Source organism: Myodes glareolus, chromosome 5 (genome assembly GCF_982192425.1).
Source record: "Myodes glareolus chromosome 5, mMyoGla1.1, whole genome shotgun sequence".
NCBI classification, from domain to species: Eukaryota; Metazoa; Chordata; class Mammalia; order Rodentia; family Cricetidae; genus Myodes; species Myodes glareolus.
Genome location: NC_142030.1, coordinates 41,828,558 through 41,845,775, shown reverse-complemented (window position 1 = coordinate 41,845,775; position 17,218 = coordinate 41,828,558). Strand labels below are relative to the sequence as shown.

Here is a 17,218-nt window from a genome sequence, read left to right as displayed (position 1 = left end):
TCTCTAGGCCTGGATTGCAGCAGCAGTCAATAGAGGTGCTTAACAGTAGATTTAGACTGAATAGATGATCTGAGGCTCTTAGCCAGGACCAGAGAGGGGAGCCTCTGCTTGTGTTATTGCCGAGCTGCTCAGAGACCAGGACATGTTATTGCCACAGGGCTTCATCCGTGGCTGCCAGGCTTCTTTCTGTGAGGACTCTCACAGTAGATTTTCTGGATTTCTCTAATGTTTCAGAGAAAGCCCTTATGAAAAGGTATAAAGCTCTGGCATATGTCACTTACAGATGGCCAGAATGAGAACTGTGCCTATTTCTCTCGTGCCCTCTATTTTGTTACCACGTGATCGTGAAAGGGTTAATGGACATGAGGTTGTACATTCGAACATTCTGGAACCTTACACACTTGCACGGGAAGTAGCCACCTTGAGGATCAGCTGACTCCACTTGGACTATGAGTGACTGGAGTCCATAAGTAGACATTTTTCTGATATTAACATATTTTATCTGCATTCACTTAGGAGTCCCTAGGCTGTCACCCTGTTTGTCTGAACCACCTTTGTGTCACAGAGGGACTTTCCTGAGTGAAGTGGTCTCTTCTCTGTTTGTTCAGTAAGAAGAGTAAATGCAATGAATGATCCGGGGAGCCAAGGGAACGAGACCCTTAGTTCCTTTTTAAAAGGACCAAGTGGAATGTTTTCAAGATGTCGCCAGTGCCTTTGATCTAAAGTAAGAGAGCAGTGACATCACTGCTCATTCTTCAGCCGATTTGTTTCCCTTAGCACTTCAAGTACGAGTGGCAGGGCTTAGGCCAGGGCTGAAATATCAGGAGGAGGCAACTTCAGGAAGCAGATACCTTCTGGGACAAGAGGGCTGGGTGGGCTATGGGGCAGAGCAGGGAGGAGAGGAAAGTGGGTGGCAGGTTTGGAGCAAACCTGACCCCCTAGCTGGGGAGAGGCTACAAGAGCAGAATGAGGAAGAGAGGGTTCCTGAATTCTTTAAAAGCTCTAGAAACTCAATGCCTAGAAGATGTTCCCCAGGCGGAAAAAGTGACTTAGGGTAGGAAAATCTCCTGAAATGACTCCAGTGCTCTTAGGAAAGAAAGATAGCTAATCGAGTAGGGGAAACTAAGCAAAATGGTGTAATTTGGTAGGATTTTATGTTAAAGGCTTTTTTGTAAAACTAACATAATAAAATATACACTAAACAACATATGAATAGATATAGATAGAATAATAGAAAAGAATAGTCTAAAATTGAACCAGTTCAGATACCATATACATCTGATTAAAAAAGGGGGGGGGGTACCAAAATGACTTGTCAGTTAATACTGTTCAGTTAAACAATCAAGAACTTAGGGGAAAAATAAAAGTTCTTTAGTTACATAGAAAAATGAAAAGCAGGCCTGGTAGTGCAATGGTAGAATGATTGATTTCCTGGGATATGTGAGTTCCTGGTCTCTACATCCAGCAGAGAGAGAGAGAGAGAGAGAGAGAGAGAGAGAGAGAGAGAGAGAGAGAGAGAATTAATTAAAATTAAAAGAAAATCAGAAGATATGAGTATAACATCAAATATTTTTGGAGAAGAAACAGCTATCTAAAAATCACTGCTAGAAATGTGCCTTACCCTCTCTGAGGAGTGGATGGGGGTGGGGTGGGAGGGAAGGCAGAAGAAATGAGAGGAGGGGAGGGAGTGGGAACTGGGGTTGGTATGTAAAATGAAAAAAGATAGTTTGTTTTCTTTTTTTAAAAAATTATAAAAAGAAATCACAAAAAAGCACTGCTAGAGAGGAAGACTTGGAGTGATAATGCTGGCGTGTGTGACTACATGAAAAATGAACAAAACTGAGGAGGAATAATGCATGATATTCTATTAAAAGAAGAGGGCTGGTACTGTATAGATAGCTCAGTTGTCAAACACACTGACTACTCTTCCAGAGGACCCAGGTTCAATTCCCAAAACTTACTCTATGGGAATTACCAACTGTAACCCCATTTCCAGGGGATCTGGCACCTTCTCTGTCCTCTAATGGCACTATGCAAGCATGTGGTACACAGACATACATTTAAGCAAAACACCCATAGATATAAAATAAATAAACAAACAGACAAATGAAAATAAGTTTTTAAAAAGGGTGCTGGTGTGTTGACGATGTACATAACAATAAATCAATGTGAAAATGATAAACCACAAAGCAGGAAAATGATCTCAGAACGAGAGGAAATTCATCAACGTCCATCGTCACTGAAACATGGGGAAGAGTACAGTGTTAGTAACAACTGACACCAAAAACCAGTCTCCCCAAGTCTGTGGAGATTCTAAAAAAGTAAGTACTAAAAAGTAAAGCACAGATTCAGGGACAGCTACGCACGGTGGCTCTGACCTGTACAACCACCATTTGGCAGGCTGAGGCAGGAGGATTGCTGCAAGTTCAAGACAGGCATGGGTTAAATAAAAAGACCTTTTCTCAACAAAACAGAACAAAAAATAAATCATCTCATCTTGTGTGGTGTGGTGTGGTGTGGTGTGTGTGTGTGTGTGTGTGTGTGTGTGTGTGTGTGTGAAGGTACAGTTGCCTGGATGCATGAACACAGAGTCAGAGCTCTAAATTATGTGCTGTCCTTATTGCTTTCCACCTTACTGCATAAAGACCGCGTCCTTCAAAGAACCTTGAGTTCTCCATTTTCGCTTGACTGACTGGCCAATGATACCCCAGAATCTGTCTGCCTCCTCCTTCCCAGCCTCAGGGTTGCGGACAAGCATCCCACTGGGCTTTCTCTATGGATGTTGGGGGTCTGAACACAGGTCCTCATGATTACACAGCAAGCACTTTACCTACTGAGACATCTCCTCTTCATTATTTTTGAGGTAGTGTCTTTCTCTGCTATCTAAACTGGCCTTGAGTTTGCTGTGCAACCCAGGCTGGTCTTGAATTTATGTCAGTCTTCCAGGCCATGCCTCCCAAAGCCTAGAATTACAGATATGCGTTATCATGTCTTGTTAGTACTCATCTTTCTAAAACACGTTTCAGGCTTGGTGTGCTCGTACCCTTCTGCCTGTAACCCCAGCACTTGAGACAGAGAAACAGAAGGAGTAGACGCCCAGTGTCGTCTTTATTATATTAAGAGTCGAAGGTCAGCATGAACCAAGGTTTTAAGCTCAGATCAATAGACATGTCTTGTCTCTAAATGGCCGACTGAACAAACAATAATGACAAAACTCCCAAAAGTAAAAATGGAAGATAGAAACACGGTTTTGAAATAATAAAAAGAAATAAATATTAAAGTTGAGTAAATGAAAAGCCAGCAAAAATGATAGAAATAATGAATTTACTAAGAGGCCAAAATTTTTTGAGGGTTTCTCTGCATAGCCCTGGCTATCCTGGAACTTACTCTGTAGACCAGGCTGGCTTCAAACTCAAGATCTCCCTGCCTCTGCCTCCTGGGTGCTAAGAATAAAGGCATGTGCCACCACACCTAGCTGAGGTCAGACTTTCTAAGAATTACGTTTAAAAGACTAAATCCTTATAAATCTATAAAAAAAAATTTCACCAACCTAGTAAGATGCTTGTTGAATTATAATGAAATTATGCCCCTGTAGACACACTGTAAGTTAAACGTGGTGGTGCATGCCTTTAATCTCAGCACTCGGGAGGCAGAAGCAGGCGTATCTCTGAGTTCGAAGACAGCCTAGTCTACAAGAGCTAGTTCCAGGACAGACTCCAAAGCTACAGAGAAACCTATCTCGAAAAAAAAAAATCACAAATTGAAAATCCATTTATTTAAAACTCCTAGGCTATGGAGCATCCTGGCATAATAATAATAATAATAGCAATAATAGTAATAATAATAATAATAAAAATGATGACTGCCACATATACAAAAGCAGGTATGTATTTTGTAATGAGATGTGAAAATACAATACCCCCAAATATGTCAGTCCCATTTGTGATCTCAAGGGTTCATGGACAACTAAAGCTCACTGGTGCTTCCCAGCATCTTGAGAGAGAAACACAGCTGAGCAGTTCCAACCTGAGAAAGTCCACATCCCAAATATGATTTTTTTTCACTGTTATAATGTTGAAAGTTAGAAGTCAAACCATTTAAATTCAGGGACCATTTGAAGTAGCAACAAGACAGTGCAGATATTCTAGAGGTCTGCCAGAACTGAACGAGGCAAGGATGAAAGGATCTTGGTTGTCATCCTTCCCCACTCTGCTTTGCTTTTGTCCTCTGGCCTGAGCTCATATTCTCTGCCTGTTGCCCAGAAGTTCTTGGTGGTTTACAGCTCTGTGAAATGCTGTGTTTTCTCTGTGTGGAACTGAGCCTGCATCCTTTCTTAGGTGCCAACATGAAGCCATGAGAGAGACACTCAGCTCCCCATCAATTTTCTGACAATTCAACTGGTAGAAGGACCATGATTCCATAAGAGGTCCCTGAAAGTATCTTCCCAGGGTTCACTAATTAAGCTCAAAGTGACCTCCTTAGTTAGGCCCCTCCATTCCCTGGAGAAGAGCAGTGCCCTTTTTAGCAAACATGGGCACAGGTGCGCCCATATCCTTCACATCGTCAGTAATGGGAAAACTGACTAACCAATGGCGGTGTCTGACTCCACTTCAAAACTCTCCTTTCCCTTTGCAAAGCTGAAATACATACCACTTTTTTTTCAAATTATGAAATTAAGTTAATTTTAACTTAGTTAATTAATTTAATTTAAATTAACTCTAATTTTAATAAATAATTTACCCATGTTAACCACTGAACAGAGAAACACCTGATTTCTGATTCTTGTAGTTTATCCATGTACTAGGACACAGAAATAGCTGTGAAAGGCTTAAATATGAGAAATGGGCAAGGGTCATAGTTCACATGCTTCTCCATCATATACTGGGTGGCCACACATGACTGCATGTGTCAGTGAGAAGAGGCACATGCAAAAGAGGGTGGCCAAACACCTCTTGATGTGTGACAACCCATTATTAAGCTACCTAGTCCAGTCCTGAGAGACTTCACTCATTCCTGTGAGGTGAGCATTGATCCCTTCTGAAGGCATATTCCTATCAGTTGATTGTCCCCTAGTAGGACCTAACTCTTAAAGTGTCCACCATGGCTCATTGCTATTATCAGGGACCAGCTTTCCAAAATAGGAGCCTTTCCTAACGGACAAATGATATTCAACCCCTACCCCAAGATATGGTTAGAACTGATCAGAGATCTACCAGGCTGTTCCACCTTTTCAGATTCCTGCCTTGGGAGTCCTTGGGAACCAGTGTCCGTCAGCATAGGTGACATGGGTTGGCAGGGTGGGCACAGTGATCTCTGCACAGTCTGGCATTTGATTCTGGCAATACTTTTTGATGATTGTAGCCATAGATTCTTACAGAAAGAGCTGGGCATTTCAGGGGCACTGGGTAGAACTGGACCATGCTATGTGGGCTTCTTCATAATTATTACAGTATTAAATGATTTTCAGGGTCTCGGCCAGGCAGTGTAGGAAGTGGCTAGTTACTGTATCTGTCACTGACAAGGGTTAGGAATGGGATAGATGTACTGATGTCCACCATCCTTGGTTTAAGAGGACACCACTCAGCAGTCTGGAAGACATTTATCAAGAGAAATGTCCCTGAATTTCATTAGTGAGACAAGTAAAGACACTGCCTAGAACCTCTGAAAGAATCCTGGTGCTTCCTCAGTTTGGGCTACAGGACCAAAAGCAAGGACAATGCTGAAGTGCCTAGCTTCAGCTGGTGCCACAATAAGGCCCTTTTCTTGTGAGCTATGGAAGATATAGTCACTATCCCCCTGTGCACTGGCCCTCTGCCTATGGGTCCCCACAGGCTGTGTAGAGTCTTTAGTTACAGGTCCCCAGTGGAACATCCCCTCACTGTTGAGATTATTTGGAGTCCCTGCAAATGTCACAAGTAAATGATTTGTTGAGTCCCCATAAAGAACCTGTTCCAAAGAAAAGTCCACAGTTTTTCGCCACTGTTACAGAGCAAAGGAAAAAGGCACTCCACTCGATCCAGCAAACCACACCGCAGCAATAACATCCTGTCTTGAGGAAATATGTAGTCTCCCGGGATGTAAGTATGTGGGCAGGAAAGAGGGTGCAGGTGGGTGGCATAGGCATCCTTCTCTAAAGATCTGAAATGGAGCAGACACTAACGGAAGGAATTGGGGTATCCTTGCAGAGCCTTGGCACACCGAGGATCTATGGTCATCTATCTATACGAGATATCTATAGATGTCTACCTGTGGCCTGAAAGGTAGACACACTATCTAAGTGGGTGCAGCAACCAGGACAGCAGAGGCAAAGCAACAGGACCACCCCCAAGTTGCAAGCAAGAAGCCTATGGGAGCAATGGGAGGGAGCCTAAGGCTCTCCTGAGCTCCCACTCCCACAACCCACCCACCCCACTGCCCCTGCCTTGTGAGACTCTCTGAGTTTTCTGGCCCTGCCTACAAGACAACCAGCAGAGGGCAGCACGAAGTCACTGCTGATTAGGCTAGGGATTTCTAGGCTCCCTGGGAATGTAAGCTATCCCCATAGCCATCTTCCAAAGTGAACAGTAAGCTTTTCTGGAATCCAGACTGACCCCAAGTTAATCTCTGGAGATAAATTGGATCTCACATCTTGGAGGTGAATTCATTAATTCACTCATCTGTTCACTCATGAATCCACTCGACAGCCATCAGTTGAACTTGTAAGTAGCTCCCACCCTTTTCTGGATACTAGGTCTGCTGAGGTGAGCTCACTGAGGCTGGGCCACTGCTAGTCTTGCATTATTTGTAAGCAAATGTTGTCATAATTGCTTCACTAATAACAGCCTATCTGTCCCTGGTGACAATCTTATGAATTATGCTCAAGTGTTATTCCAACTTCACCAAAGAGAGCACAAAAGCACAGAGACTGAACGTGACCTGAAAAGGGTCGCACAGCTGCAACACTGTAGTCAGAATTTAAACCCATCCTTAACATTGTCACACTGTTGTAACTTAAACCAAATAAATGGTCAAACTGACACCAAATATCTACAGTTGTTGAGAGGAAAAGACCTTAAGGCTGGAGTTGGGACCACCTTAGCATCACTGGCCAGATGAATTGAATGAAAGCAATACTGGCAAGATCTAAGAGTCACATGTAGGCCCCTTGCTCCCTGGGATGCAAATCAAGGACTGTTTTGGCTAACCAGCTAAGCTTCCTGCTAAATTCTCTGCTCCACTCTGCTAGCCTGGTGAATTAGCCATAGGGCCTTGTATTACTTTGGAATGGTAATTTCTTAACCTGCCCGGGAGAGCTCACGGCGCCAAGGTCCCTCTCACCTGTCTGCCACTGCCCTGCACCTCTCGCCCACCTGCCTGCGGAGAAGTTCTCACACGACGCCAGTTCCCCCAACCCCCTCTGGCTGGAAGGGGTTCTGTTACTAGGGAAAAAGGTATATTAACTCTGAATAAAGCTAAATAAATTGGCATTCACCTCTTGGCGAATGACCCGATCTCTGTGTGTGTGTGTCTCTGTTTAATCCCTAGGCCCTTGCCCAAGCTCGTGGTGGTATGGAGCCGCGGTCCATACCGGGAGGGTGGTGATTCAACATTTACACAAGACTCTACTAGTGTCTGGACAGCCACTGCTGATTCCATGCCTTTCTAGACACACATAAAGTCATTTGTAGGTAGTGTATACAAGACCAACATGAATACTCTTCACTCAGAGCCTCTGGAACATTCCAAAAAGAAGAGGAGGCAGAGAGAGGCCTGGATACGGGTGGAAGAGGGCTGGAATGAATTACTAGCAACAATTTATTGGTGTAGGGAGTTCCAGGTTTTGGGTCTGTTGGTTGTCATACAGACACATGACATATAATTCCATATGTCCATAAATATGCATAACAGCCTGAGCCTGGTCACACAAGTACTTACATGAGCCTCATGAACCCGGCACCAACCATGTTCTGACAACTCAGCAAAGCTGTTCCAATCTTAGCCCTATTCTGTAAAATCACAGAGGTGGTAAGAGCTTGGGTTGTGTCAGGATGGGTTTGGAGCAGCGCTGGTTGTAGCCTGGGGTGGGTTGGGGAAAACTGTTGATGGATATATTCTATAAATAAAACAGGACCTTTTTACATCATGAGGGACTTCCAAAGAATGAAGAAATTCTGCCTCCTGGCATGGGTGAGCGGTGTACACAAGCCACCAGGGTGAATACTATTTCTTGGATCAGTCATTTCCAAACTTTGTCAAATGTCTAGAACACTTGATTAGACTTTTGAGATTTTTAACAGGGCCCAGCAGAGGACCAGAGTCCTCAGACAATGTCATGGTTCTCGTCAATTCTGCCAGTCACTGCTCTGAAGAGCCACATGAAGTGCACAAACCCATGGGCCACCAGGACAAGACAGGCTAGGCCACATGCTGCCAGTGGCTAACCTAGCCCAAAGTTGGTGCTTAGTTTGTAAATGCCTACCTGAATTCCATTTCTTTTCAACGCAACAACTGTATCTGCCAGGACCTGACTAGGTCTGGCTTATGGACTTTTGCCCTACACAGGTCGTTGCTTCCCAATTGGTCTCTTGTCAGGTAAAGCTCTCATTTTCCTGGCAATCCACCAGCCACTCAGGGTTACTAAGGTAACGTCTCTTGATAAAACCCAATTCCCAGCATCTCTAGCCTGGGCCGCAGACGACAGCTGATCCTTTCCTGGCTAATGGTGTCGGGGGGGACCCCAATTCCTGGCAATTAGGAAAGGACAGATTGTTTACCTAACAGTGAGCAAACAGGTCAGAGGCTCAGCAAGTTGATCTGTAGCCCAAAGCATGGGCCCTGGTGTTGGTTGACCTCTGACAGCCACAGAGAAAGGAGGGTTCTTGGACCCAGTCAGGAAGGAGGTTATTTGGTGTAAGCTGGAACTTTATGTCCCCACCTCTGGTTGGAACACAGCTGGAAGTGTCAGCAGCAGAGATGAGGGACTCCAGAGAAAGACTGTCCTGATGAGCAGGCTCATCTGTTCTATCATGCCGAATGTGGACAGGAACCTGGACCTGAAGTATCCCAATCTTTTAGTGCCTTTTTCCCCATTGTCACGTGAAACAAACCATGCCCCCAATGGCTGTGTCTACATTTCTGCGGAAGGAAACTGACTCACGGACATAATTCAAACCCCAAGTCCCCGTTTCCTAGATAATATGCATTATGATTCTTATGATTCTAGCATATCCTGCCTAGGTGCTTCGGAATCTTAAGCAGTCCCCAGTGCCTGTGGTTAAGCATCTGGAATCATTCTGTTCTACACCATCAGTGCTTATAGTCTGAAGGAATTTCAGGAATGTGACAATGTAGGTGTGATAAAAAAAAAAAAAAAAAAAAAAAAAAAAAAAAAAAAACAAGGCACATGGTCCTGGCACCTACTTGGCCTGGTGCCTTCTTTAGGCCCCACAGCCACTGGAAAGAAGTCCACCATGACACTGACTGCTAACTATAGGGTTTTCCTCCCTGTGCGCTGACAATGGGCTTACTGTTCCCTAATGAGAGGGTGTGGTGTAGCAGTGAAGGAAAGGGATGCTGGGCAGTGGGGACCGACGTTGCTGAGACTTGAATGGCCATGTCTCCTTCCACATTGCTGGCACACGGTATCAAACCAGTCCCATACAGTGATGCTGCTGTTCACTCTCTGGGAGCAGTAAGTAAAGAGAGGATGCAGCTACCTGACGTGGGTTTCTCAGGACTGATATCAGTTACTCATGTAGGATATTGCCCTTTGTTATGACCGTGTAAACAGAGGTGGCATGGAGCCATCCATGAACCCTAAAGGCAACAATCTTGTCACAGAAAGCACCTAGCTAGCATAGTAGACCTGGGGTGTAGTAAGAATCCAAAAGTGTGAACTCTCTTCCACCCTCCACCAAAAATAGCTCTCTGTGAAGGAACACACAAGATGCAAGAACACCTTGTAGACCAGGGATGGCTTCGAACAGGCAAGTTTGGCACCACTTGGTGCCAATTCATGGAGAGAAGGAGTCGGGTGTTCTGACGGCTGGGATCAACTCCACTGACACAGGTATGGTCCACCTGTGGTCCTTCAGTGTGAAAGGAGGGGACTTACTGTAGCTTTTCCACAGTTGACACTGACTCGGCACTGTGCCCCTAGCAAAACAGATGTGACTTTCACTCTCTGCTTGTCTGGATCATGGTGCCCCATGGTCAGCTTCTTATATCCTCAGGCCACAACCAAATACATCCACTCCCCTGAAACGAATCAGCTAACACGAAGCTTGGGAAACCAGTACTGAATTTTCTTTGGGAGCAACTGGGAGTCCAGAGAGGAGCCAAAGAGAAGATGGAGGCACCAGCTTCCTCAGGCTGGGAACTCGCAGACGGCAATGAAAGAAGATTGGCAGGAAATATCATTCCAGACCCCGTCATCTACAATGACGACACAGTCCTCCCCCGAGCCATAGTCATTGGGCTCGTTCTTTTTCCAGTTGCTGTAGGTGAGTCTTCCCCCTGTCACGTACATGAATTGACCTTCAGTCACCTCGTCTGTGATGCCTATGAAGGCGTTGCCTTTGGCCACTTCACGGATGGCCTTGTTCTCCTCAGCGTTCCGGGGAATAGCCACAGTGCCTCGGAGCCCAGTGCACAGAGCCTTCACTTTGGAAAAGGGCATAGCTTCATGGTTGCTTACGAAGAACTTCTTCCCAGACTTTTTGCCCATTGAGAAGGCGTGCACTGAAATCAGAGCAGAGGAGGCTTTACTCGGTGTAGAGTCCAGTCAGGACCTGTTGAAAACGTCCCGTGAGAATTCAAGTCTCAGGTCTGACACTAGAAAGAGGGTATGACCAGGAACTACCGAGACAGGGAAGGTGTCCACAACCTTCTGAAAACAGCCTGACCCTCCTGGGATAGCCCACTAATGACATCAACGTCAATCAGAGTCAGACAACAGCACAGGTGAGCACAGGATGGCACACGTGGATTCCACCACCCCATTTGGGCACCAGAATAAGGGAAAGGAACAAATAGTCAGGTAAGAACAGTAAGTGAGGAGCAAACTGCAAAGAAGTTGGAGAAAAGAGACTTCCACCCAACCCTTTCTTGCTGCTGTCTGCAAGCTGTATGATATGCAGTGAGTTATTATACTTCCTGGATTATATCTTTTAAAAATTATGTGTCTTTGTGTGTATTTTTCTCCCCTCCTGTCTATGTATCTGTGTGTGTGTATGTGTGTGTGTGTGTGTGTGTGTGTGTGTGTGTGTGTGTGTGTGCGCGCGCACCACAGTGTTTGTGTGAACGTCAGAGGACAACCTTTGGAAGTTGGTTCTCTTGTCCCGCTCTAGGTTCTGGGGATTAGATTCAAATCATCAGACTTGTGTGGTGTGTGCTTTTATTTACTGAGCAACCTCTTCGGTCCCAAGGCAAGTATAATATAAGGGTAAGGAAACTGAATGAAATACTACAAGGAAATATATTACAAGAAAGCAGCAAGCCTTCACAGAACTGTAGCAAAGTAAGCGATCAGAAAGGTGACCTATCTATCACTCTCCCCAACCCTAGATCCCTCTGTAGGAAAACCACCCTGGGGGCTGAGGAAATACTTACACTTCTTGGCGTACTCCAGTTCTGATTTCAAGGTCCTGATCTCTGCCTCCAACTGCCGCACCTTTGCCTCAATCTCTACAAGAGCATCAGGAAGAGGGCATTTAGTGACAAAACTTTAACCTGGAGACTCAGACACCGGGGGTAAGGAGGTAAAAAACTCAGAACCTGGAAGAAAGCTCAGCAGGCAAAGTGATTGCCATGAAAATACAAGGACCTGCTTCATTCCCAGAACCTGCATAAAAGCTAAGCGTGGAATCCCAGTGCCAGACCGTTACAAACAGGTGGATCTCTGGGGCTGGCTCTCCAGTTAGTCTAGCCTACTTGGTAAGTTTCAGGCCTGTAGGAGACCTTGCATCAAAAAAAACCCATGATGGATTCTATCTTAAGAACAATACTTGAGTTTGACCTCTGGATTCCACCCACATGCAGACACATATATACCCCTCACAAATCTATTTGCACACATATAAATATGTATGTACATGAGTGTTTTTATACAAACACATGCTAAGGCTAACTAAAAAGTAAGATTATTTCAGAAAAATATGACAAAGAAGCAAATGGGAAAAAAATTATTACTGCTTTCCCAGGTGTAGGTTAATTACCCTAATGACCTGTTAATGTAGCTCTCCTACTTTCTCTCTGCTGTTTGTATACATGTGTTCATGTGTGTGTAGGCATATATGTGTAAAGGTCAGAGATCAACCTAGGGTGTCATTCCTTGGGAGCCATCTTTGTTAGAGACAGGCTCTCTAGTTGGTCTAGAGTTTGCAGAGTAGGCCAGACTTGCTGGTTGGCGAGCCCCAAGGATGCGCCTGTCTCTGCCTCCCCAGAACTGGGATTACAAATGTGTGCCAGGATGAGGGAAACTTTCGTTCTTTTGTTTTCAATATGGGCTCCAGGGGTTGAGTTTAGGTCCTCATGCTTCTATATCATTTTACCAACTGTGGCCTCTCCCCAACCTCCAGGTAAACTCTTTAATACATTCGATACCTTTGGCAGAGTGATGAACAGATATTAACAGGAGGGCTGCCCATTTTCTTTCTGTCCATACCAAATTTTCTGTGTTTCACTCCGGCACAGTTTCTCTGCTAGTACATTCCTCATTACTGGGGAGTCTGATGAGACAGACCTTTTTCATGCAACTCTTCTGACAGTAGACATGGGGAGGAGCACATTTCCTCCCACATAGCCTAAAGTACACGCTGGACTTTCATCTGAGGGAATGCTAATGCCATGTCCTAAGGAGAACTGATGGGGAAATGTCCTTGGAGGGTACATGATACCAATAAGTCCCAAGTGACACTCAGTCAGGATTGAGCCTCTCCTGGGGAGGTATCAGGACCAGAGGCACCTCCACATGGCCTTCTGCTCCTAGGACCCCATCAAGTCAGTAGTACTGGAGTATTCTCATACCTGCATTGTGTCCAGAGTCCCCTTTTTGGCCTTTTGGTCCTGGACTTCCAGGAGCTCCTACATTTCCTGGAGGCCCCAATTTTCCTGGAGGGCCCTGCAAGCCCCTGAGCCCTTGACCTGTTGGGAGATAAAGGTAGCAGGGCCTGGTGACTCTTCCTCTTTCTCTTTCCCCACACATTCAAGTCTTGATTCCTATCAACTCAAGGAAAGAGGTAAAGAGCTAGCTATTGGTCACTCAGAGTAAACAGATCTTTCTAACTCCCAGGTCTGGATATCTGAGGAACAATCTCTCCTCACAGATCCCTGTATGAAAGTGAGACTCAAGGAAGCTGTTAAGCACAGGTTTTTGATTGGGAATCAGTGACACTATAAAGAGATCATTCTGAAGGGAAGAAAACCTGCCATAATGAAAGCCAAGTCTCCCCAGGTCCCTGAACTCCATCCGTGAGGACACAGAACTGTCCTCCACTGGAAGGAAAGGTGTAGAAAGCCAGAGTGCAGTGCTACATACCTGGTTCTCCCTTCTCCCCTTTGGGTCCATCTCTCCCATCTCTGCCACAGGCTACGACAGAGCAAGTCTTCAGGGCGTCCTCACAGGTTTGTGACTTTGAAGAGGATATGCCTGTCACACACAGGAGAAGGACAGGTAGCAAAGGAAGCAGGAGCATGGTCCTTAGAGGGAAAAAAAAGTCAAAAAGACAATTTCTACCACGATTTGGTTCATGGCACTTGTTCTTAGTTATGGCACCCTACACCCTGGGCTGAGGACAGCAGATGTGAGGGATATCACCCGGTCTGGCTCTGACCTACTTAATGCAGGTGACACACGAGGCTACTGCAACAAAAGTAAGAGTCAGATCAGGGCTAGAATCAAGAAAGATGCCCAGGGACAAGGGCTTTTTCTCCCAAGAAGCCCAGAGTCCCTGTGGCGAGGTGAGGCGCACTTCACTCTGCGGCTCTATAGACTGAAAATTATAAGCCAGCCTTGTTAGTGTGCTCTGGCAGGAATATAGAATACCCAGCACCCAAGAGACCATAGACCTCTGTCTCTTGTCTCCTCTTCTTTTTCACAGGATTCCCAATTCCCCACTTTTTCCCTTCCCCAGGGAGCCTCAAACTAGACTTAGAGAGAGTACATAAGGGCCCGCAATGTCTATTTCTCAGTCAGATATGACTTATGTTCAAATTAAAATGCCTAATTTACATGCTTAAGCCTCACCTTACTCTCAAATTTGTGGTTATTTTCCCAATATTTGGTCAGTAGCATGTACAAAGTCTCTGTTTTGTGACAGGTATTTATTTGCTGGACACAGAACACACTCAAAGTGGCGTTTTCTTGGATCACGGACCCTTTACACAGGAAGTCTCCAGGCTTGAGATCACACCAGAAGGCCATTTCTGCTAGGGAGAGCTCAGGGTCCTATAATGCCTACTCACACAGGCCTGGAGGGTGCACCCACATGCTGCTTCTCCCAACAGAACAATCTGTGCCGTCCAGGTCCCACTCTGAGTCTCTGGCCTCTCAGGGCTGTCCCTCTGCTTTGTCCCAGCCTCTAATCCCAGAGTCCTTGATCCTGGCTAAACAACTGTTGCACCTGTGCTTACTTAACCTGATCTGTCACTTCCCGTAACTGTTGCTTTCTCCAGCACACATCCGAGGTGACCAGATTGAAAACACCTTTAATGATCACATCCTTCTCCATCTTTCCCCTCCTAAATTCTGTAGATATGTTTTAAAGTCCTCTAATCACACTGGAGACCATCCACGGTCACACATGGATTGTACATGTGGTGACACCACCCCTCCTTTCTCTTCTATTTTTTCCTCACGAAATGACTGCCCTTTAGTTTGCATACGGTCACATAGATCTAGAAAGAGCACAGAGAGCCCAGATATGAAAAAGATGCAGGGCTAAATGGGCCTTTTGACCCCCCTAGACCCTTACCAGGACCTTATAAGGTTCAAGCTCAGCATCCAGACTCCAAACCCAGGCTCCCACCACTTTCATCCTGAAAAGACTTACTAGTGTTTCTTTAAGGTGAAGCTCTAGTAGAAGGAAAGTTCCCCCTCTAGTCTAGCTTCTGATCGCTGCTTCCTCAGTGCTGGGCCTATTAACCTGGTGACCAGGGGCCAAGCTGGACTGTCCTTCAACTCCAGATTAATAAGCAACTATCTTCAAAGATGTTGTAACTGGGCAGCTGTTCAGAGATGTTAGTTGTATCTTGGCTCAGTGCTGTGCAGTTCTCTGCCTTAATACTCTAAAATCTTCCTACCACTGTGTTCCCTCTCTGATCTCCACCCATACAGCTTCGACACTCTGATCGTCTAGAACTGTGGGCTCTTCCCAGGGCTCCGTCAAGATAGTCTTTTCACAAGAAACACTCATACATTTTGTACTAGACAAAACATTCGCAATCAGGTGTACACAGATATGGACGCATGTGCACAGAAGCACATAACTCTTGTTGGTTGCTGTGACTAGTTTGCCCCTCCATCTGTTTTTTGTTTTGTTTAATTTTGTTTTGTGTCATTATTTTATTTGATTTAATTAAAATTTTCCCATTTATTTTATATAACGACACAGTTTCCCCTCCCTCCTGTCCTCCAAGTCTCCCCTTCACTTCTCCTCTCCCCTTCCACTTCTTCTCCATCTCCATTAGGAAAGGAGAAGACCTGCCATGTAGTATCTCTGATGACAATTAGTTACCCCTTCATTTGTGTTTCATTTATTGTAGAATTAGATGAGGTCCTGCGTCACTTCCCTCCTTCCTCTTTATTCAGAACATGTATTAAATGTCTCCTTTAGGCATATTCCAGACCTAGGCATAAAAGGGAAGGAATATAGATTTTAAAATTTTCTTTTATTTTTTGGGGGGTATGAATATTTTGTCTACATGTATGTGTATGATCCTGTGCATGACTAGTCCTGAGGAGGCCAGAAGAGGGCATCAAATGACTTGAAACTTGGTTGCCTAATTATTGATTACCCCACATCTCTTTTGTTGTTGATGTTTGTTTGTTCACTTGTTTGTTTGTTTGTTTGTTTGTTTGTTTTGAGACAAGGTCTCTATAAAGTCCTGGCTATAATAGAGCTCAGTATGTAGACCAGGCTGGCCGTGAACTCTCTGAGATCCTTTTGTCTCTGCCTACCGCGCACCTTTTAAATGATTATGAACAAATAGGAGTTTTGTTTTCTTGATGCTATGTGCATGAGATAGAAGGACCAACCTCTCCCTGAGGCACTGGGCAGAAGGTAAACATTGTTACAGTATTGTAAATACTGTTATGTTATAAACACCACCTTCATTGTTTATTTTTTATTTTAAGTAAGCTAAGATATTGGGGAGTAGGATGACTTGATTCTCTAACTGGCAGGTCTTCCCCTCCTGTGGTTGTTTCTTAAGCCAAGTACCATAAGACAAATGACCAGAATTTCCATGACACCAGCATCATCTTTGAACCCTTTGTTCGAGGAAGTTACATTACAACCACAGCCGCCTGCTGCTGAACCAAAATTCTGACTTTCAAGGCATAGTCTTAATTATGAATGTTTCAAATAGCTTACAGTGGCTATTTTTTGCTGTAAGTCTTGCTGATAGCCTATAACCAATTTTACTCAGGCCAAATGGGGACCATTTTCCATGGTGATCCAGTAGAAGGCCTGTGATAGTGTAAATGCAGTCTTTCATTTATATTTAGGACCATTGTGATTGAAATAAATGTAATCCCTTATCTCTATGAGGGATTGTGCTGATTGCTGCAAACCACAGGTTTCATTTGTGTTAAAAAAATTGTTGTTGGTACAAACACACCGTTCGACTATCTAAGCCAGATTTGTGAGACAACCGGAAAGAACTCTCCTTCACTGCCTTACTGCCTCCCTACAGTCTCAACAAAGGCTCCAATCCAATGTTCTTTTCTTGCCTACTTTTCATGTTTATCATTAATCACTACAGTGTGCTGAGCTGGTAACACAGAGGAAGAAGGCGAGGACAGGGGTGAAGGTAGCAACAACTGCCACATTGATCGTGGTAGCAGCCATCACAACAGGAGGCAACTGGAGCAATCCAGAGAGGAGCTAGGGAAGAGACAACTGGGAGCAGAGACAATGTAGCCAACTAAGTCTGTGAAGAACTGAAGAGGAGCAACGGCAGGCCCCGGTCATTGGGAGAGTTTCAATGAACTACCAAGCCTTCGTGGCCAAGGGTCTCA

At 44.8% G+C, this 17,218-nt stretch overlaps 1 protein-coding gene across 4 annotated transcripts; it reads right to left on the bottom strand.

Annotated features, from left to right (window-relative positions):
• Positions 1 to 10,262: 10,262 nt before the first annotated feature.
• On the bottom strand, positions 10,263 to 15,187 carry LOC125391721 (mannose-binding protein A-like). Of its 4 annotated transcripts, none has more exons than XM_085687888.1 (5): positions 15,030 to 15,187; positions 13,517 to 13,677; positions 13,006 to 13,122; positions 11,590 to 11,664; positions 10,263 to 10,719 (listed from the first exon to the last, which is right to left on the bottom strand). In XM_085687888.1, exons 2-5 carry the CDS (start codon positions 13,671 to 13,673, stop codon positions 10,346 to 10,348), a joined length of 723 nt encoding a protein of 240 aa, XP_085544014.1. In that variant the 5' UTR covers positions 13,674 to 13,677; positions 15,030 to 15,187; the 3' UTR covers positions 10,263 to 10,345. The 4 variants fall into 4 exon arrangements, with proteins under 4 accessions (XP_085544014.1, XP_048277211.1, XP_048277213.1 ...); XM_048421254.2 differs by having other exon boundaries at positions 14,952 to 15,108; XM_048421256.2 differs by lacking the exon at positions 15,030 to 15,187 and adding an exon at positions 14,443 to 14,551.
• Between the last annotated feature and the right edge of the window lie 2,031 nt (positions 15,188 to 17,218).

Bases quoted from the DNA above. Each gene is read 5' to 3' on its own strand.
- LOC125391721 (XM_048421254.2), bottom strand. From the start codon at position 14,980: ATGCTGAGCTTGAACCTTATAAGGTCCTG. The intron at 13,123-13,516 runs GTATGTAGCACT...ATCTCCCAACAG, and splicing joins AGGGGAGAAGGGAGAACCAG to GTCAAGGGCTCAGGGGCTTG. The intron at 11,665-13,005 runs GTATGAGAATAC...ATGCTCTTGTAG, and splicing joins GGACTCTGGACACAATGCAG to AGATTGAGGCAAAGGTGCGG.